Below are 23360 nucleotides of genomic sequence, written 5' to 3'. Positions count from 1 at the left end.
GGAATGGGGAATGCCTAGTAAGGAAGTACTCTCTACCAATATAGATCAACAACTTCTCTGTAATTTATAGTCTTTGAGATTTGCTGGGGTATGATATGCATAGGCCAACAGACACAGTGAGTCAGTGTCAGAGATAAGACTTGAACCAGGTTTTACTGACTATGATGTCAACCCTTCATCCACTAGACCAAGCTGTATGTCCAACTATAGAGGTTGGGAAAGGAGCAATGATTAGGTCATGGGGATAGAGGAGGTGCCTTTTTATTTTAATCAGGGATGGGGTCTCTCAATTCTAAATTAGCATGTTCCTTACAAAAGAGATGATATCTTTCTACCAGATTACCTTTAGGTATGTGTAGAGACTAGACAATAGACTATGGATTTTGTCTATAGGAGGCAGTCCTTAGAAATGCTAGCAAGAGGAGAAGTAATGTTTGCTGGGCTCTCTTATACATGAAAGACAGGAAATAATGGAAATGGGTGGATGCATTCAAACTTTTGCTTTCTCTTGTGGTGAATAGAGCAGTAAACATAGCCCAGCTCTTCCTTCTCTAATTGCAGTGGGTTAAGGCTAAATTCAGTTCCACCTGTCATTCTGTAGGATACATATGTTAATATATACATCTTGCTGTCTTGAAGCAATACCAAGCTAGGCTGCAGGATTGTAATGTGTGTTTGTGTGTAATCTTGTAATCCAGTGTTGTCAAACTCAAATGGAAACGACTCTTCATAGGCTGCATATTGACTTAGAAAACAACAAATGAATATTATCTAGTTTATATTTTGGAGAAAGATAGGTGACTCAGTGGCTAGAGCTGGGTCTGGAGTCAGGTATAGCTGAATTCAAATCTAGCCTCAAAGATTTACTAGCTCTGTGACCTTGGACAAATCAATTAACTTGTGTTTGCCTTAATCTACTGGAAAAGAAATGGCAAGCCACTCCAGTATCTTTGCCAAGAAAAGCCCATGGGTAGTACGGTCCATGGGGTCATGAAGAGTCAGATATGACTGAACAATAATTTTGTATTTTACTTATAACCTGATGCTGGTCTGGGTATGCTCAATTCTAACATGGAGAGAGCCTTTAAGGGCTTTTGAGTATGCCCAGTTTGTCTAACATGGAGACCTCTATGTCCTGTAGTACCATGTGGATGGGGGTAGCCTCCTTTGATTGGTCATTCCCCTCTTTAAAACTGGCAAGACAGGGGGGCAGCTAGGTGGTGCAGTGGACAAAGCACTGGCCCTGGATTCAGGAGGACCTGAGTTCAAATCTGGCCTCAGACACTTGACACTTACTATCTGTGTGACCCTGGGCAACTCACTTAACCCTCATTGCCTCACCACAAAAAAAAAAAAAGACTGTCAAGACTGAGCCCATAATGCTTTTTAGCCATACCTGTGTACTACTCTTTTATTTTTTATTCCTATTTGCTGCATCCAACATGGATGCTATGAAGTGTACCAATGAGAGAGATTTGCCTTCCCCTGCTTACCTACCTTTCACTCTACTTCTGAGAATAGTGTGTGGTGGTATTTATTTCTGTTTGGTATTATTTAGCATGGAAGACCTGAGAAGCAAGGGTGCCTGGGGCTAGAGCCCCAGGTTGGGTTTTGGACTTGGCATGAATGGGAACTATATGGGAAACAAGCTAAACTATGAACCAAATCTCATTCCTCTTCCCAGAGACTGAGGTAGTGCAGAGGAGGAAGTAAGGGGATAATGCCTCTCAGGAGCAGGTAGGAATAAATTTGTATATTTTTATTGTATTTTGAAGCAAATATTCCTTGGTTTAAAAAAAATCTCCCGGGTTACATATTTTTATTAATTTTAAATTTTTTCTAAATTACATTTTAATCTGATTCCACTACACTTGGGAGTTTTCAAGCCACATTTAAAACATGAGTTTTACACCTCTGAATGTAGAACATATCTCTTTCTCATTCTTTTTCTAATGGGCCAATGATCCATACACACCAATTCCCTCAAAAATTCCCCATCTTCATCTCCTTTTCTTTTTAGTCTCATGTTTTCTATTGAGTTTGCTAGGCTACCACTTGTAACCTTATATCAATTAAGTCAAATAGAAACCGAAAGAATCTATCTTCTTTGCAGGAACACATATGTGGCTTTTTTTCCTTTTAAAATCACAATCATAGAGTGAATTTTGATAATTTGCATGATTGTATTATGAGATATTTTCCCAAAAGTTTCTGTTTTCAAACCTCCATTAAATTAACCTCTGCATGTCAAATGCTGAGAGAATCTCTCCTGAAATTAAATATGGAAAGTTTAGGACTTCTTTGGGTAAGCAGCTTTTTCCATCCAATAAATTATCAATATTTGGCTTGATTCTTCTGTTCCTGTTGTCTTTAAAGACTGTTTTCTTATTGTCACTCTTGTTCAATTTGTATCTCATTTCCATTATTTACCTTTTTCTAAGTAATTTGCTATGCCTTTGACATTTATTTGTTTTTTCCTCTTGGTAATCTATGCCAGTTTCCACATTTTGTGACTGATCTATCTCCATTTAAATTCATCATAAAGTTATTTGCATGGATAAAAATGGTGTCAATTCCTTTACCTTTTTCTGCATAGGAAGACAGTTTTCCCCCTAATGCTTTTATTTGTTTGTTTGTTTGGTTGGTTGGTTTTGCAGGGCAATTAGGGTTAAGTGATTTGCCCAGGGTCACATAGCTAGTGTCAAGTGTCTGAGGCCAGATTTGAATGCAGGTCCTCCTAAATCCAGGGCCTGTGCTTTATCCACTGTACTACCTAGCTGCCTTTTTTTTTTTGGCTTGTTTGTTTGTTTTTCCCTAATGCTTTTAACTATCAGTATTTAGTTTATAGTTCAGTAAATATCTTTTGTGAATGATAACCTCCATTCTATTAATTTCCTTTCTTTTGCAAACCATACCACCATTACTGCTTCATAATTTCTATCCCCACCCCTTCACCTTTTAGATTCAATATTTTGACCCATCTTTCCTTTTTTTAATCTTGTGCACATTTAAATTTATAAATAAATTCCAATATTATAGGACTATAAATCTAGAGATGGAGATGACAGTGGTAGCCATTTAGTATAAACTCCTCATTTTACAGATAAGAAAGAAGAGACCTATTGAGGTTATGTTGACTTGCCCAAGGTCGCAAAGGTAATAGAATCAGGACCAGAATTTCAACCCATTAACCCAGTTTTCCTCAGTTCCTATTCTGTACAATAAACTGGAGAAGGAAATGGCAAACCCCTACAGTATCTTTTCCAAGAAAACCCCAAATAGTGTCATGAAGATTTGGACACAAATGAAATGACTGACAAAAACAACAACCCCTGATTCCAGAGCCAGTGTTCTTTCCCGTAAAACACAGTGCCTCCCATTATTTTTGATAAAAGTAGAATAAAATGGTGTTTTTCCAATCCTACTTAAAATTTAGAGAAGCAACCTTTTTAACTAGTTTTATTATAAAAGTTCCAACTATGAACAAAATACATAAAATCTGAGATAGTCTTAAGAATTTTATATCAAAAGGAATAAAAACCTATTTAAATTTAAGAAACTATTCCAAACAAATGTTCTAATATTTGGCACAATAGAAACCATCAAAAATCTACTTGGCACCTCATGTTGACATTAACTAACAAAACATCCACAGGGGGCAAAATTCAGCTTTCTGCCACAGAAAAACCTAAAACAAAGCAAAAAATAAAAAATAAAAAGGCTGCTCTGATTATACATTGTTTTGACTGAATGTCAGACAAATGGATCTGCCTTGAATGGGAAGTATCAGTGGCATTCACTAACAAAAATGCACATGTGAAGAAAATGAAAGCAACTATAACGTACATGTTTTTGTCAAAAACAGCCCCAACACAATGAGGAGAATCAATCACAGGCATAATGCAATCATTGTGATCATTTCCTATAGAGAGTTGCCTATGACTATACAGAATATAAAATGGAAGTTTTGCTTGAAGTATGCATCTTTTGTCTATTAAAACTGTTGCAATCCTCAGAGTAGAATCAAACACTTGGAGTTGGAAAGAAATGCAAAGGTTGTCTAATCCAATCCCTACAATAACCATGAAATCTCTCAACAAACAGTATCCAGACCTTATTTAAAAACCATTAGTAATAAGGAATTTGGTATCTCTGGAGGCAGCTTATTCCACTTTTAGACATCCCTTACTATTAAGCAGTTGTTGCCTATATTGAGCTAAAATTGGCACAGTTCTTCTGTTAATAAGTAAAATAAGTCAAATTTCCCTTCTACATGTCTATGGATAGTGGTAATTGCCTTCAGAATTGGAATGAGAAATTGAAAAGATTGGAAGGAAGTTGACCTTGTACACAGTTATTGTATATTATTTGTTCATTATACATACCTATGTTGTCACCCCTATGAGAACATAAGCTCTTCCAGGGCAAGAATTGATTTTGCTTCTTCTTTGAATACCCAGTGCTCTGAAGCATATGGTTAGAGCTTAATACATTTTTGTTGTTTGATTGACTGCTTTATTTGTAGATGTCAGCTCATTCTGAATTTATATTTCATTGAATATATTTACCAATTAGGTAGTTCTAGGATATAAGTACATTTTCAGTAACATTGAAGCATTCTAATCTATGAAATACATAGAATTTTGAGCAACATTGAAAACATTTTAATCTATAAAGTACATAGAATTATTGAATTGACAAAGAGCCATAGTTCAATTTTAGAGCTAAGAAAACTAAGGTGAGAAGGTGTTATAAATCTTGTCCAAAGCCCAACGTCACAGAGCTACTTAATGCTAATACTGGAAGTAGAATCCAGGACTGCAATTATTATAGGTAGAGTAAACACAGTCATTTTTATATACATGGAAAATGTTAATATGCTCTCAATCTTTACTGAAAGAGTTGTTATTCAATATTTGATAATTAACCTAGATAGAAGCATCTATTTGGTCTCATTATCTGTCCTCACGTAAACAGTCTATCTTTACCATTGAGAAACTTCAAAAGATGAAGGCCTATAGTTACAAAAATTGCAGTCTGATAACATTCTATTAAAGGCTATTTCTTCAAGAAAGGAAGTTAAGTAGAAGATTAACCTTGAAATCAAATCCACTGCATTCAATTTGTGTTTAGCACAAATGTGACCATTCTAAAACAGCCTTAGGAACTGCAAAGGTTTCATGGTGCATAGTCACTGAAGACTGGAAAATAAATTCCCTGGAGGCCAAAAGAAAATGCAGTAGGCATTGACCAGACTACTTCATTTCTCTCCAATTATATTGAATATTAAAACGCAACTTTTAACAACATAGTAGTCCTCAGACAAGGAAGATTGTGTGGTATATAAAAGTGAGCCAGCACCAATTAATTTCATAATATTTTTGTGATGCCAAAAGGAAAGAGTTGATCTCAGTACCCACTTCATTGTTTTTTAAAACAAATAAGGAGGGGCAGCTAGGTGGCAGAGTGGATAGACCACCAGCCCTGGATTTAGGAGTAACTGAGTTCAAATCCAGCCTCAGACACTTTACACTTACTAGCTGTGTGACCCTGGGCAAGTCACTTAATCCCAATTGCCTCATCAAAAAAACAAACAAACAAACAAACAAACCAAGTAAGGCTTGTCTAAGATTGAAAATCAATGACCAGCATCTAGCATTTCTTTGATACACAGAAGTAAGTGAAAGTCATCATTGAAGGGAGTTTCAGTGGTCAGTGTTGCTGTGTGTAATAAGTATAGTAAGTTAAATACTATTCATTCAAAGCTCAAGAAAAAAAATAATAAGTAGATTGGATTGGTTATTCATAAATAATTCCAGAAATAATATGGGTAGGATATTACTATTTCCATAATTGCTAATGTCAATGATGCTTTTAATTCCCCTTTTACATAGAGAAAGTTCTTATAGACAAGAGAAAAGTCAATAGTGTATGTTTCTATAGCTGTGATAAGTCATAGAGTCACTAAAATTATTGAGGCGATTTTACAACACAATTCTAACCCTAGAATGTTTTTTGTTTTGTTTTTCTAAAGAACCTAAGGTAAATAAGTTCTCAAAATATTTTCTCCATATTAAAACTCTTAAATAAAAGTCAGTTTATCTTAATCATCTTTTGCTTTGGAGTGTTGAACAAAAGACTTACTTAAAGATTGATTTGAATTTGGGGCAAGAAAATTATTGATTTGTTGCACAAGTTTCTGCCTGAAGTGATACAAACACCTTCTTTGCAAGTGACTATTCATAGTAGAATCTATTTTTTTTTTGTGATTCAAAGAAGCATAATTTCATTGACCACCAGAAAGATAACTAAATATTCAAAAAGTAAAGACTTGTTTACATGGCTTCAAATATAAATAAAAATTCCAAATTTTAATATAGAAAAATTTAAATTTTTAGAGGTTTAAAATCATGTAAAGGTTAATACTCCCAAGTTATCCTATTTGTTGTTCAAATAAATATTTTAATGTAGTCTCTTAATCTTGAGCATCACTTGAAATACTCATCTCTTCCAATTTTCAGTGTAAACATCAGAATAAAACTGAAGCAAGGGCCATATAAAATGGGTAAAGTTGATGTTGATGCAGTAGTAATAATTCTCTAAAAAACTTTTAAAATATGTGATGGGGTTGGGGGGTAACCTAGGTGACTCAGGGCATAAAGCACTGGCCCTGGATTCAAGAGGACCTGAGTTCAAATCCAGCCTCAGACACTTGACACTTACTAGCTGTGTGACCATGGTCAAGTCACTTAACTACATGTGTGTGTGTGTGTGTGTGTGTGTGTGTATGTGTGTGTGTGTGTGTGTGTGTGTGTGTGATATGGTAGAAAGACATTTTCTCTAGCTGTCACCTATATCTGGAATGTTCTTACTTGTTTCTCCCTTGTGTCTTCCCTGGCCTTCTTAAAGTTCTAATTAGGAAGCTTTTACCAACCCCTCTTAATTCTAGTGCCTTCAGTCTGTTAATTATTTCCTATTTGTCCTGTATATATCTTGTGTATATATATCTGTTTACTTCTTGCCTCCTCCATGAAATTTTAAACTTCTTGATGGCAAGGATATATTTTGCCCTTTTTTGTATCCCAGGCATTTAGTATAGTACCAGGCATATAATAGGCATTTCATAAATGTTTATTGACTGACCTGACTTCTCTAATAACTCATCAAGGATGCCCTTGCTGAATGTATATTTTCATAAAATTTAATTAAATGGGACAAAAGGCACATTTATTGAAAATTGATAAAGTTCTCTCAGTCATCTTTTCCTTTTATTATTAATCATCCCTAAAAATCTTTAATGCCTTTGTTGTCTCCTCCATCCTTCCAATACATTTTGAATCAATCCTTCAATACCCTCCCAACTGTGTCACCTCTGGGAAGTATCTTTTCTAATACCCTTGGTCTAATCCAATTGCTTTTTCTTTCTTTGTTTTCCTCAATGACATTTCCACCTCCTCTATAAAGTATATAGCAGACTTTGATGTTAGAGTCTAAGTTCATATGTTCTATTTTCCTTGATTATGAAAAGTTATAATTTTTTAAAACTTTCAAAAACTTTCTGTTTATTGTTTTCTTTCCATTTAATCCTTCATGCCTTCAGGATGACTGTACTATTTTCTATCTCTCATAAAATATTATTTGAACTGGTTTATTGTTCTGCTTTGTTTTGTAATGTAATCTCCCTCTCTGTAAAATATGACAAATGAGTCTGATATGGAGGTAACTCAGAAAACTTTCTCTTTGAGAAGCTAAACTAAAGGATGGACACACCTAAAAAGAAAGGGAGATAAGGGCTACCCACCCAGGACTAAAATAACTCCAAAAGTCAAGGCCACCACCCCTCATTCAAGTCTCTCCCACCCCAAAGGAACGTTCCCTTGTCAGGTGGTCACTCCATCTATTCTCTATAAAAGCTTTTGCCTTTCTTCTGGTTGAGGAATAAGATGCTACAGAGAGACATGTCTCTAAGCCATCTCCTCCCCTTGAGGAGAAGACTTTGACTTCTCTCTTGTTTACTTTGTATAGAGCTCAAATAAAAGACCATTTTATTCTAATTGGATTGGGTAGGAGAGGTGTAATTCTTTAAAGAGGAATACCTAAGAACTACCACCTATTTCCCCCATGTAATTTCATATTCTAAACCAGTGTTTTCCTGGGCTACCACGTGTGTTTATAAATAAGAAATGTTTTTAAGAAGCTTTTTAGCCTCTTGCGTTGTCCTCACTATTATAATTCACTTAGTTTTACTAAATTGTATGAAATTATTAAATTTATTGTGGCTTCTATGTCCCGTATATATTTGATTTTAGTTACTAATAAATTGTTGACATATATCAGATTCAACCTGATTTAGTCACACTGCATCTTTTTCTCATCTATGTCCTGTCTTTTAGCTTTACACCAATTTTGATCTTTATTCTAAAAATCTGATGGTTTGTCCATATATAGACATATGGTTTAGGAATGATTCCAACATCAGTAATTTGTTTGCTATCTATTCATATAGAATTTACTTCGTTTTGTGATGTCACATATTTGTTATGTGAAGAATATTCCAATTCATTTCAAAAGAAAATATGAATGATATGTAGGTGAAAGCCTTCTCTGTAATATATAAATCTTTGGTCTCTCTCATTCTTTATTTTTACTTATTTTCAACATATTTTATGCCATCCTCACTTAACCCTACCTAAAATTGAAATTATCAAATATTTAACTGTACATTTACTTAACTTGATAAGTTCTTCTGGAATTTATCTACTTTTTCATCTTCTACTACAGATTTTGGTACATAGAGAACAATTATATTCATAATGGTCCTTTTGCAACTAACTATTATGAGCACTGTAATACAGGATAACAAAATATCCCATCCAATTATGTTTCTTGTTGCCCTTGAATGCATAATAAAAACCATGGACAACAACCCACTTATTTGCTTTTCAAAGGAGAACCTGTGAGCCATCTTCCCTGTCCTTTCATTTTGTTTAAAGTAAAAAAAATGTGGAGATTGGTGTGATTCATTCCCTTTACTAGCCTGTCAACCTATTGGTCACTGGACCAATTTTAACTATAGTCTCCAAGAATTCTGTATCACCTTCACAGTACTATAAGATACTCAAGTAGGACTTTTTGTGAAATAAACAAACAAGTTTTAAAGTACTCTTCATCAAGACCAAAACAAAGTAAATGGATTTGCTCTTTCCCCTCCCACAAATATTTTTTCAATCTCTCCTTTTGTTATTTTGATTCTTTCACGTTTTTAATAGGATTTTTCCTGCTTGAAAACTTTAGAGATGAATATTTTTGGAATATAATGTGATCAGTCCAGGGTCCTAAATTTCTAGGAATAGTCCTGAACTTGGAGTTGTAAACCCCCACTTCAGAAATGCACTGCCTATACGACAAGTCACTAATGACTCAGGGGAGAATCTGAAAACTCTCTGGGTCTGCCAAAGGGCCCCCTGCTTGCTTGTAGTATTTTGTCTCCTGTCCAACCTCCCATTCTGTGTTCTTTATCTATTTTTGTTTTTGTTTTTTGCAGGGCAATGAGGGTTAAGTGACTTGCCCAAGGTCACAAGCTAGTAAGTGTCAAGTGTTTGAGGCCAGATTTGAACTCAGGTCCTCCTGAATCCAGGGCTGGTACTTTATCCACTGTGCCAACTAGCTGCCCCTCTTTATCTATTTTTAACACTATCTTCTTTTCTTCTGATCTATTGCCTTAAAGGGTTCTTTAAGCCTTGCTTTATCTGGAACTCCTCATTCATAGCTTACTCTAATCATAGGCTCCAATATGCATCCCAAATTGCCTCTTTTTCCATCCCTTCTTGTACAGCTATAATCTAGTACCAACTGACATCTACTTTCAGGATCAAAAGTCATACAAATGGGGCAGCTAGGTGGCACAGTGGATAGAGCACCGGCCCTGGAGTCAGGAGTACCTGAGTTCAAATCTGGCCTCAGACACTTAGCACACACTTACTAGCTGTGTGACCCTGGGCAAGTCACTTAACCCCAATTGCCTCACTGAAAAAAAAAAAAAAGTCATACAAATCTCTGATTCATGTTAGGAAGCAGGCTATGTATACAATAATATTGATAAGGATTTTAAATTTATTTCTAAGATTTGGGGTAAAAATCCCTAGGAGATTCCACACAGTACCTCTTTCTTCCCCTCAACACACTAAGCATTCTACATAATAGGTATAAAAGTATGTCACGCTGCAGAGCTTAGTGCAATTCATATAAATACAAATTGTCTTAATGTAATGATTTCTGCCTTAAGCCCAAAGAATAAAAAACCTTGGAAGAGTCTCTATCCATGAACTCACAGGAATTACAAGTAGTTCAGCAATGACACAAGAAAAATGGATCTGAAAGTATTATGTAAAAATCATTCAATACAGTTCCTAAATCTATATTTCACCATGTTCTAGAATAGGTATTTCTAACTCTTAGTTTACAAATGAGTTATAAGACAACTCCTCACCTTTGCTTTTAAGAACCCTGACCTGTGATTTCATCAGTACTTGGAACTTCCAGTGAGCAAGGGAAGAAATTCTCTCCACTGATGCAACAAACATGTGACACCAATGCAGATACATGATTTATACAAAATTTGTAGTCTTAAGGAGCTGCCTGTTTTGAGGCACTGAGAATTTAAGTGGCATGCCCATGGTCACAAAGGTAGCATATATCAGAGACAAGATTTTAATCTACCTCTCCTTGACTATAAGGCAAGTTCTTTCTATTGACCATACTACCTCTCATAAAATATCCAACTAGCTCCAAAATATTTATCTCAATCAGAACTTCTTTTCATCTGTCCACCTAAATATTTATTTTATCTATGATTTCCAAAGTATTTCTTACAAAAACACCATGCTGGGCCCTTTATAAATATAAGCAAAATTAAATTCAAATAATTTTAAGCTAAACAAATGTTCTGTTATCATTCCCAATCCCTTCCTACAGTTAGCCACCTTCTGAGACAGTGGAGTTAAATCAAGAAAAAAGGCTCAGTTCTCCAATGAAATATTTTGTAGGCAGTCTGATATAGCTGTAGATGAAATATACATGTATTAAAATTAACTGTTTTAATTATTTCACATGTCAATATGACCCAGAGTTAAGAACATGCTTTCTCACTAGATTAGTTTTTCTTATACAAGGTGGCAGATTCTCTGCAATCCTAAATGGATATAGAACATATATGAATACCTATAGGAAACCAATGTTTTTTTAATTATAATGGTAATGAGATACTAAAACTAATCAACATGGTGTTCCTCTCAAAGTAATAGGATAAACATGTGGCACAAACGGAAATATTTAAATTGCCTAAAGGAACAATTTACCCCATTCCCTAATTGTATGCCAATTCTCTAAGTCAGTCATTATAAAGGGAAATTTGCTTTGTTGAGATATTCATTAAATGTGAACGTCATTCATGGAAGTAAAATATATCCCCATGTTTAGTGAGATGTAAGGGCACAGCCTAGAACTCTTTTCATAAGGAAGGAGGAGTTGTTTTAAACTTCATACCCTATTCCAAGTAAGTTGAATGTCTCAAGTACCTTTTCAAGACCTTCCTCCTTCAGGCTGATCACGTCTAAATCAAAATCTGTCCTTAGGCCATTGGTTTTGTTGAAAGTTATTCTGCCTGTGAGGCCTTCCCAGTGGGCCTAGGAGGAAAGAAAAAAATAACGTCCACAATTAAGTAGAAGGTAAAGGGAGAACAAATGAATATCTCCCAAGATGGGAAGAGTAATACTTTGTTAACTTTAAATAATTTACCTTTGGGATGATATAAAGGAAAAACAACAAAAATATTTTGTAATCTCTTCTGAGATGGTCCAGACATCTTTCTGATAATATATGTGTAAGATTAAAATAAGCTAGGGATAGGGCAAGGACTTATTATTGTTATTATTATTATTATTATTATTATTATTATTATTATTATTATTATTCTCAGTGAGGTAACTCCCTCTACCAAAATTAGTTTCCTTTGTAACTTTGAGTGGCCTAGAGCACTCAATGGTTAAGTGATTTGCTCAGGGTTACATATCACCAGTATGTGTGGGGAGGACTACAAACTAAGTTTTTTTGACTGTAAGGCCAGCTCCTTCAGATTGAGATGAAAAAAATATTACTTCTAATTCACACTAAAGTGAAATTACTTTATCTGTTTACTGTGAAGGAACTAACATACAAGAATATTTAGATTTAGATTTCTGCGACAAGTAGACAAGTATGTCTTCTTTGGAATAATCAACTTTTTATATTTTTTTCACATTCAAAATTGCAAAACTATAGGAATGAAAACTATGCAAAAATGTAGGGCATCTGCAAGTGGAAAGAGCATTGAAATGGGGATGCAGGTGGTTGGAGGATGAATATTCTATCTGCTCTACATGATTAGACCATAATATGACTGATGAATGGCAAAAAGCTTGATTTCCCCAGGAAAAAATAAAGTATAGATTTTACTCAAAATGGAATTATGGAAATTAGTAGAAATAAAGTACTTTTGGTTGGAGTCTCAACTCTTCTATTAATTTGGGAAATAATTATGTCCAAGTTGTTTCACCTCTCTGAGATTCTGTTTTCTTAGGTATCAAATGGGAAGGGGAATGAATGAGATGATCCCTGAGGTCCTCTTGCTCTAAATCTATGATATAATTATAGCCTTTTAAAATTCATAGGTTATGTGTAAATTGTTCTTATTGTTAAAATAATTGGATATTTTGTCCAGGAAACTACTGAGAAATAATATATAGACATTTCCATTATTGGAACTCATTAATGTAAAGTATCACATCAGACATCAATTTAAGACCAAAAGAATCACATTAATATGAAGAAATAATATATGGATTTTAGTAACAAATCCTGAAAAAAAGTAAAATGCATTTATAACTGCATAAATTTCAATACAAAAAGTAAGGAAAAGAAAAGCAACACCACAAAAAGGCATACAATAAAGCTTTCAAATTTTAGCTCTTTGGTTCTATTTACCCTATCATAGAATCTGAGGAAGCTTGTCTAACCAAATATTCCATATAGTTGCAATACCCTTTACCCAGCCTTTTTGGTATTCATTATTAAATAATTATTCTTTTAATATTGGCTTTGGAACCATTTTCAAATGAAAATACCAATTGTTCTGAGGAAAAAACAAGAGAAAATTATACAGGAAAAGGCCCCATGTGCTAGAAAACAAAAACACCACAGGCATATTATCTGGATTAATGCAGATTGAGGACAAAAGAGACAAAGCTACACATTTTTTTTTTAGTGACATACCTCTTTAATTAGACTCATAAAGCGGGTCCCAAAGCGCCATGGCTTGTGCCGATTACATTGTAATGAACTGACAGTCATTTGTGGGAACTGTTGGACAGCAACTGACACCACATGGACAGCATCATACATTAGAGCTGCATCAGTCTGAAATTAGAATGAAATCAGTGCAGTGAAATTGATGTGTAAAATATGAATCATGATCGCAGAGAAGGATACAGGGGACTCTTTTTCTTCAAGGAAGAAAACAATGTCACCATCTCAACCACTCTATTGAATAAAGCATTGTTGCCAAGGTGAGTCTGTGTGTGTGTGTGTGTGTGTGTGTGTGTGTGTGTGTTTGTGTATACACACAGAGAGACACATACAGATACACATATATGTCTATTGGGGTTTCTTTTCTTTTTTAACTGATTTCCTCAATTATAAATTATCTCAGAGCTACTAATGAACTTTGTAAAACATGCTTTATATATAAATACTATGCCATATAAATAGATAAAAGAGATGTATGTGTACCTATATACAAATACACATACATGAACTAGACATGTTATTTCACTAGTATTAGAAACTCCCTGATGAAAAAATTCCCTCTACCCATGAAGTCCAGCACCTTTTCTTCACCTAACAATATCAGAGAGTTGGCTAGATCATTGAGAGGTTAAGACACTTGCCCAGGATCGGTCACACAATCAGAATATGTAAGAGACAGGGATGGAAGGATAGAAACCGAGAGAGAGAGAGAGAGAGAGAGAGAGAGAGAGAGAGAGAGAGAGAGAGAGAGAGAGAGAGAGATTAGATGATAAAGATGCTAGAGAGACAGGCAGATACTGATACACATACACACAAAAAATAAATGTTAATATATTCAGCTATATCATACTTGTAGTATAAGTAAGCAATTGCCTTATATAATACCATATTCTATTTTTAAAGTGCCTGCCTAATTATCCTACAAATACACAAGCCTTATTCTTTATCCATTTTAGATTTTTAGAAAGATCCAATCCCAGAGATAGGCTGTGTTTTCAGGTCATGGTACAGTTTATTAATCCCCTTTCAGGAAACTTGCTTAATTCTCTGGACATTAGTTTTCCCTTTAAATTTCCAAATGAATAAAAGATTATTTAAGTTGCTTAACTAAAATGAATATTAATCCTCTCATGTCTGGATTCACTCAAATGAATACCCTCTTTAGGTGTTGTAGATGACAGAAAGTTTTGCCTAGTCAAAACAAACCAGAAGCTCACTGTGTTCTCAAGTGCTGTATTAAGAGCACACTTACACTGTTTTTGACAGATAAATGCAAGCCCTAGCATCTGAGAAGAGGACCTTCTTGACACAACTGGTGGGAATGAACTTTGTTCCATCTGCTTAGCTTGCTTTAGAGGAAACAGACCTATCTCCCCTTCTCATCTATGTAATTAGTCAGCCATGAAATGAGTTCCAAATAGATAGAACCCTGTAGATTACTGCATTTACCACAATGCAATGTAATGGCAAATTAGCACAGATCAGATGTTTCACACACATGCATCCCACTGTGTTTTTACAACGTAAAATGCAGGTGTGCAAAACAAAGTTTACTTTTCATTACATTTTTCAGCATTTCAGAAATTTACTAATATGGCTCAGAATTTTGATGAAAATAGTAGATTTAATCAGAACAGTAGAGATAGTTGAGAAATCTGACATTATCTGGACCAACTCCCTAATTATACAGGTGGGGCAAATGAGGTACAAAGAAGTGAAATTATTTATCCAAAGTCTCCCAAATTGAAAGCAGCAGAAAAGAGGTAGCTGATCCACATTTTCTATTTCCAAGTGCAAAGCTCTTGTCATCACACACACACATTCCTTAAGTATCATACATATATGTTGATACATATATAGCTATTTTCATATAATATTCTACTTGAAGAATGCCAAGTAGACATAGCAATCTGAAAAAAATTACATTAATTATAAGAGATGTGCTTATCACATGCCCTTATTTCTCTGTACACTTGGTACCAAATAAGGAGTTTTTTTTTTAATTTTTTAACCCACATGACTGAATAGTGTGATTGTTTTTTCATATTGTAGATATAGACAGAGATAATTTGTCAGTCAGTGGTACTCCCACAAGATTACAGGCATATATCTGTTTATTCTAGGCTAGCATTCTAGTGTCAACATTCCATATGCATCTAAATTTATCGAAAAGCTCCATGATAATGATTATGGACATAAAAAACTAAATCAAATAACCAAAAACAGAATTCACATTATTAGATGTATCTCTTCTTTTCCATAATCACCACATCATAATAGAGAGAGTGGACTTATGTCTTAGAACAAATTAAATTTGCATTAAAATTACAAAGCCTGACAATGAATATTGTCTAAAAAACCACTTTGGAAAAGTTCTCTCATCTGTAACTAATCAGAATGTCTAAACGTTAATTCATAATCATTAATGAAAGGTACTTAATACAATTTCAAACTTTAAGCAATCAGTTATCTAGCATTTATTAAGTTCTTACCAGATGCCTGGCACTGTGCTAAGCACAGGGAATACAAAGAAAACCAAGAAACAGTCCCTGTTTTCAAGGAGTTCAGTCTGAGGGAGGCAACAAGCAAACAACTACATACAAAATCAGATATACAGGATAAATTGAGGGTCCTTTCAAAGAGAAAGCCCTAACATTAAGGAGAAATGCAAAAGTCTTCTGGAAAGTCTGGATTAGCTGAGACTTTAAAGAAGCCAGAGAAACAAGGAGGTACAATATTCCAGGAATGGAAAAGAGCCAGTGAAAATGTTTAGAATTAGCAAATGGAGCATTATGTGTGAGGAAAATAAAAAAGACTAGCCACTGAATAAAAGACTATTGGAGGGGGGTAATATTACTGGAAATTTCCAGGTTATGAAGGGCATTAAAAGCCTTTCATACTATTGTATCAAATATTCATCACTCTCTATGAACTTGAGAATGAAATGGAAAAAAAATTCCAGTATTTTTACCAAGGAAACCCCAAAATGGGGTCATAGAGAGTTGAGCCTGGCCGAAAACTACTGCACAATACTACAACAATTTTAACCAATCAAATGACTTCATGTGACTTCATATCTTAAAATACTTTGGATCAAGGGCGGCTAGGTGGCGCAGTGGATAAAGCACTGACCCTGGATTCAGGAGGACCTGAGTTCAAATCCAGAATCAGACACTTGACACTTACTAGCTATGTGACCCTGGGCAAGTCACTTAACCCTCATTGCCCCACCAAAAACAAAAACAACAACAACAACAACGAAAGAAAATACTTTGAATCATTCATGATCAAGCTAGTGTTTAGTGTGCTGGACAGAGTTTTTAGAGTGCTAGATTTGAAATCAGGAAGAGCTAAATTCAAATCTTGTCTAATCTTCCTAGATATATGAAAATAGGCAACTCATAATTTCTCTAGGTCTCCATTTCCTTATCTGTAAAATGAGGGGTGTGAAAATCAAGGTGCCACCTCCCTGCTGAGAAAGACATTGTGAGAACCAGGGCAATGCCCCCCTGAGAAGAAAGCATGTGAATGGCATCCGGAAGTTACATCTATTCATAGAACTTCCTGTAAGTCATGTCAATCAATGCTAAGAGCCAATTAGCTTGGAGCAGTCTGTGGGCACCACCCTTCTGGGGGTCCCCCAGGGAGCTTCCACTCTAGGAGAACAGGGATCCTTCTTTCTGTTGGAGGTCAGGGTAGCAGCAGCAGGGCCAGGGTAGCTAGGTTTTTTCTTTCTGAACTCCACATGTTCTTCCTCTCTTTTTTGATAACTTCTAATATACTTTAATAAATGCTTAATGCCCAAAGACTGGTGCTATAACCTTCTAATTTAAGGCAACCATACATTAGATTTTTAGTCATGACAATTAGATTATAAACATCACACTGGGTTGGACTGAAAGACCTCTGAAGTCCCTTCCACCTATAAATTATGATCATATGAATTTCAAGTGGCTTAGCTTAGGAACACTAATATTGACAAGGAATATCAAAAGGAGGAAAAGGTTCGATGATTTATTACATATAAATTGAAATTAACAATTTACTTGAGAAAATAGCAGTTAGATATATTGATAACAATTAAATCCAAACAGAATTTTTACATGAATAAGAATATTGTCCTCTTATAAGATAGTTTGCAAATTTTTTTTTCATATTGCATTAACAACTGTCAACATTAATATTCAGACAATATAGGTAAGTTTCAAGCCTAGGGTTAATATTTTTTTTCTGGAGCAATGAGAGTTAAGAGACTTGCCCAGGGTCACACTGCTAGTAAGTGTCAGATTTGGAACTCAGGTCCTCCTGAATCTAGGGACAGTGCTTTATCCACTGCGCCACCTAGCTGCCCCACTACGGTTACTCTTAATGAAATGAATGATAGTTCTCCTGTTATTTCCTTTAGAAGCAAAGGTCACATATTCAAATGACTTAATATCACTATTCATGGAGAAATTACAGCCTGATAAAATTTTATATTTTCCCAGATAAGTGGGTATGTGTTTCATCTAGAATTAAATTATTAAATTAGGAGAAGAAAAGTTTTAAATAACTAATATCTTCTCTCAGTACCTCTCAAAAGTAATGTAGAAAATTTTATTTTCCCCCAAAGTTCACTCTGAAAAAAAATTGAACAATCCAAGCAAATGAGATTTTATGTTTCACTATAGAAATATGTGTTGGATTTGGATACCTAAGGCCTTCATACATGGGTGTTGATTTGTTTTGTTGTATATTAGATGGGCAGGTAGTGATTTTCAAATTATATTCAGCCTCCTGCAGACCAGATTTTTTGAAAATATCTAGACTTTCTATTTTAAAAAGTCACAAGGAAAACATCATTTTCTAAGTTATATTAAAATTGACACCAAAGCACTGAATTTCTTAAAAATTCTGACAACAGAGATGAAAAATACACTAAAACTTTCCTATTGTTCAAAGTTATAGCATATTTCTACATGTTGCTGGTAAAGCTCAAAGTCAGTATTGGTTATGAAATTATAACACATACATACACACATATATATATAATATATTATATTTATATATATATACATTCTTTTTTTTCTTTCTTTTTCATTTTATTTTGGACTAGATCTGTGATTTAATTGGTATAGGAAGCACCCAGGGAGGAATTCCCTTTAACAATGCGAATCTCTGTAACTAATATTCTTAAAGGTCTCTGTATTTGGGACTCAAAAGGGATCTTTGGGATGGTCTAGTACAATACTCCCATTTTATGGATAAGGAAACTAGAGAAGTTAAGCGATTTATTCTAAAGTTTATGGCAATAAAGCTTTGGATTTTAATTTAGCTCTCATTGCTACAAATTCAGAACTCTTAACTTCCTGATCCCATACCTACTGAGTAGCATAATATTGATCTTTCTGACACATAAAACGTTGCTGGATCTGTGAACTGAACCATATGTGTATTCCTTTCATCTTTCATTAATGAAAGATCTCTGAAAATCCATGAATCAAAAACCTTTCTGCACACCCAAATTAGTACCTCAGAGACTGACAGACAAATGTCATTGATAATATTTGAAATCTTTATTTGAAATCTTACTAACATGCAGCCTGTTTTATCTAATGCCTAGACCTGGGGAGGAATGCTAATTTCCACAACTGAGAGCTATTACAACAGAAATTGGTCTAGACACTGAGTGAAATTTCATCTGCCTCAAGTTAACTCATGACTGATGAGGTCTCATACTATTGAAGGAACCATGAAGTATGTTTGGGTGGCAATATTTTTTTCTTTTCACCTAAAATAAATGATTATGTGTATGTTTAAAAGGTGTGCAAAAATAAAGTCACCTATTAAAGATTTCTGAGAATAAAAAGTGATATTTGTATTTTTTAATTTATTTCTATTGTGAGAAAATAATTATTAATAATAGATTTCTTGAGGGCAGCTAAGTGGTGCAGTGGATAAAGCACCAGCCCTGGATTCAAGAGGACTGGAGTTCAAATCTGGCCTCACATACTTGATACTTACTAGCTGTGTGACCCTGGGAAAACCACTTAACCCTCATTGCCCCCACCAACAAAACAAAACAAAAAAAATGTATTTCTTGGGGGAACCCATGGACCCAGTTCTAGCCTTTCTCCCTCCTTCCTTCACTTTGGAAAGTTCAGTCCAAGAGACTTTAGCTAAACTCAGGGCCTAATTCTATTCAGGGCAAGTCCCAGGCCAGTGAACTGAGGGGATTAAGCTATACCTATCTGAATCCACCTTTGCCTCTCAAGGGGTTTCCCATTAGATCCTGATATCATCATGGTACAGCTTATTTTTAATATGAACCACCCTCAAGTCATGTTAGCCAATGGAACTGAATGACGCTAGGCAGTTAGCTTTGATAAGTGTATAAGGAGCTACCTCTATTGAAAAGAGGAAAAAGACTGGACAGAGAGGGGCTTACTCTCTTTTTTCCTGGACTCTGTTTTACCCTAAACTCGCCCTCTCCTCTTGGCTCAATACGCTGGGTATGTAGTTGTTTAGGCCTGTAAGCCTGTGACTAGAGGGCAAGTTAGGGAGACGTGGTGGATACTTTAATAATACATTATATTAATTAATAATAAATGCTTACTACCAAAACTGGTACAATAGCTATTAATATATAATTTAGCAATATTTTAGAAAACCCATCCTAGTCCCCCAATAATTTAATTAACACATTATCAATTCAAAACAACCTAATTTGCAAAGAGAAAAAAATTAGCATTTGGGTTCTGATAGATATTCTCTATATCTTTTGCCAGCTGTATTGCATGAATTCTTATGTTCTATTCTATTTAATAAATACATATATTATCATTTTATATATGATAACATTGTGTATATTATATTTTATATACAAGAATAGAAATGTATATATATGTTTCTAAATTTTTCTTCTGGGGAAAAGTTAACACCCTATTGTTCCCTAGCTTATGAACTTCCTAAGGAACAGATGTCTCATATCACATAATTGATATAGCCCCCTCCCCACTTTTTAAGCATCTTTAATCTTTATTGAACAACCACTTGGCCTAAAGAGCTATAAAGTGGTTTGGGATAGTTTTAACAACAAACATGTTTGAGCACCTGCTGCGTGCCCTAAGATACTGTTCTTGGTGTTTCAAGAGGAAGAGAGAAATAGGAGCAGTGGGTGGTGTTCTAAACAGTCCCAGACTTCAAGAAGCTCCCAGTCTGCTAGGAAGTAGGTGGATACTACAATGGATACATAAGTAAATATAAAACGTGTTGAGTTATATGAAATGGCTTCCAGAAAGAGGGGTTAATAAATGTGAGAGGGGGGTATCAGGGTGAGGAGATCCAAAAGGCACTGAATAGGAGATAATACCTGAGCTGTATTCTGAAGGAAAGTAGGATTATTTGAGGTGGAAGTGGATAGGATAGATATTCCAGACATAGGGAACTAATAACAGCAGATGATGAAATATCATGGATATAGTACTGCTAACTAACCAGCTTGACTCGAATCAAGTTGTGGAAAAGGTAATAATATAAAACTAGAAAGAGCAGTGGGAGCCAGAGTGTCTAGGGCTTTAAATTCCAGGCTTTTGGTTTTATATTTCAAGCTAGAAGTAACAGAGAGCCATTGAAGACTTTAGAGAAAGAGAGGAATTCATATTTTATTTTATGAATATCAGTTTCAAATTATACAGAGAAGAAAGTATAAGTAAAACACAAAAAGTATTGAAATAAAACACACAGAGGGCAGCTAGATGGCACAGTGGATAAAGCACCAGCCCTGGATTCAGGAGTACCTGAGTTCAAATCCAGCCTCAGACACTTGGCACTTACTAACTGTATGATCCTGGGCAAGTCACTTAACCCCCATTGCCTCACAAAAAAACAAACAAACAAAAAGAAATAAAACACACAAACTTGAAAAGGACGGGCACTGCATTGGCTTCTCACAGTTAAACTAAATACTCCTTTCAGGCACAATTCCATTAAAAGTCAAAATGACACCTTTTGCTTTGGCATATAAGCCTCTGCTGGTGAAGATAGGACAAAGGGGCAAAGGCAGCCCTCCACCTAATCCTGAACCTCTAATGTCCTACGGCCTCCACTAGTTATAAAAACCAGGGTCACAATATCATTCTTTCATTTCTCTATGAGATGGTGGTTGGATTGGGATTTTCACATTCTCTTTCCTACCTACGTCAGCCAAATGTTTTATTTAAACATTAAGAGAAATAGCTATTAGGGAGTTCTGAATCAAGTGTGATAACACTTTACCATCCAGCAAAAACTCATTACCTCCCAAAGGGAAATTGAACCAAATCTGCCAGCCACAACTCAAAGCAGAGAGGAATGTTAGTGGAGTTTCAGTCCTGCTCCTAAATGAATTTATAGTAACAGATCCAGTGAGCACATTTATCTTTCTCTTAAATAAGTGCAGGCAGGTCCCTTTTGAGATTCGAATGCCAGCTGGCATGTGGCAAATACATTCTGCAACTTCTAATTCTCAGGCTCAATTCATTTTTAAATTCCCATCTGAAGTACAGTATGAGGCAAAGAAAAGTAATGGGAACTAATAGAATAGAACTGGATTATGAGTTCCAGCTACACTGATAATTTGCCCTTTCAAGTACAAAAAAAAAAATGCTTTCAATCTGTTTCTATATCTGCAAAGTTTGAATAATTACAGATGCTAACCTTTCTCAACACTAGACATATGAAAAATAATTCCCTTAGTCATCAGTCCCCTCAGAAAAAAAGAAAAGAAAAGATGAAAAGAAAAGATAAGATAAGAAAAGTAACAGTATTATTGATTTTCACCCTAGAAGGTAAGGACAGTAATAGTAATTAGCAAGTTGGGGGGAGAATAGAAACTAGATAGACTAACAATAGATAATCACAAGTAGAAGAGCCATTCAGTGTTAGGAGAAAATGTTTATTGGGGGAAAACCCTTTTTGATTACTAATGCCTGACTGATTGATGTAGGGAATGTTATTGGCTTTTATTTTCTCTAGAATTAGGATGAGGGCAAGTCCATAGGCTACATGTATGCATACAGATATAGACAATTATTAAACACTATGTGCCTGGCACTTTGCTAAGCACTGGGAATTCAAAGGAAGGCAAAAAAAACAGGCCACAGGCCTTGCCCTCACAGAGCTCACCTTCTAATTGGGGAGACAATATATAAATACCGTGTGGATACAACCTATATACATGGTAAATTGGAGGCATTCTCAGAGGGAAGACAAATACTTTCAATTTAAGCCTGTAGCATTTTCTATGGACAGATAGGTGGTGCAATGGATGAAGCGCTTGGCCTGTAGTCAAGGAGACTCATGTTCCTGAGTCCAAATCTTGACTTCAGACACTTACTAGCTGTGTGACCCTAGACAAGTCATTTAACCCTGCTTGTTTCAGTTTCCTTATTTGTAAAATGAGCAGCAGAAGGGAATGGCAAATCACTCTAATATCTTTGCCAAGAAAATCCATAATGGGGACACCAAGAGTCAGAGAAGACTGGAAAATGACAGAACAAAAGCATTTTCCATGAATCTGAATATAGCCTGATATCTCTCTAATTCATTGTTTATAGGAGCATAGATGACAGACTCACAGATCTAGAATTGAAAGAAAGATAAAATGATTTGCTCAGGGTCACACAGCCATTATATCACAGAGGAGGATCTTGAACTCAGCTCTTCCTGACTCAGACACTAGATATTCACTAGCCTATGGCTACTTCTCCAAAATGTGTCTCTATGGTAAGTATGTAAACACCAAAAAAAATTATGTACATATAGAAAGATACATATGTATATATGTATATACATATCTGTTAAGCTTTCTCCCTATTGCAAAATCATAGTTCATTTGGAGTGAGTCTTCCTAACACAACACAAAAGTAACTCTTCCTTGTATCCACAAATAGTGATTTGGGTTTAAAACTTTACAAGAAATTTGCCAGTTTAATATTCCATTAGGAACAATTCGTAGACAACCAGCTAGATAATTTATTAGAGTTCATAGGATTACAAAT

At 35.1% G+C, this 23360-nt stretch overlaps 1 protein-coding gene across 3 annotated transcripts in view; it reads right to left on the bottom strand.

Moving 5' to 3' along the window:
- GRIK2 (glutamate ionotropic receptor kainate type subunit 2) overlaps positions 1–23360 on the bottom strand; it is an 823240-nt gene that overhangs the window by 327905 nt on the left and 471975 nt on the right. For all 3 annotated transcript variants that reach the window (XM_044001196.1, XM_044001197.1, XM_044001198.1), the window contains 2 exons: positions 13309–13452; positions 11577–11684 (listed from right to left, as the gene is read on the bottom strand). In XM_044001196.1, the coding sequence (XP_043857131.1) occupies positions 11577–11684; positions 13309–13452 (252 nt within the window). The remainder of the gene's footprint in view (positions 1–11576; positions 11685–13308; positions 13453–23360) is intronic.

The sequence above is a fragment of the Dromiciops gliroides genome, chromosome 4 (assembly GCF_019393635.1).
Source record: "Dromiciops gliroides isolate mDroGli1 chromosome 4, mDroGli1.pri, whole genome shotgun sequence".
Classification (NCBI taxonomy): domain Eukaryota; kingdom Metazoa; phylum Chordata; class Mammalia; order Microbiotheria; family Microbiotheriidae; genus Dromiciops; species Dromiciops gliroides.
This window is presented reverse-complemented; position numbering and strand designations above follow the sequence as displayed.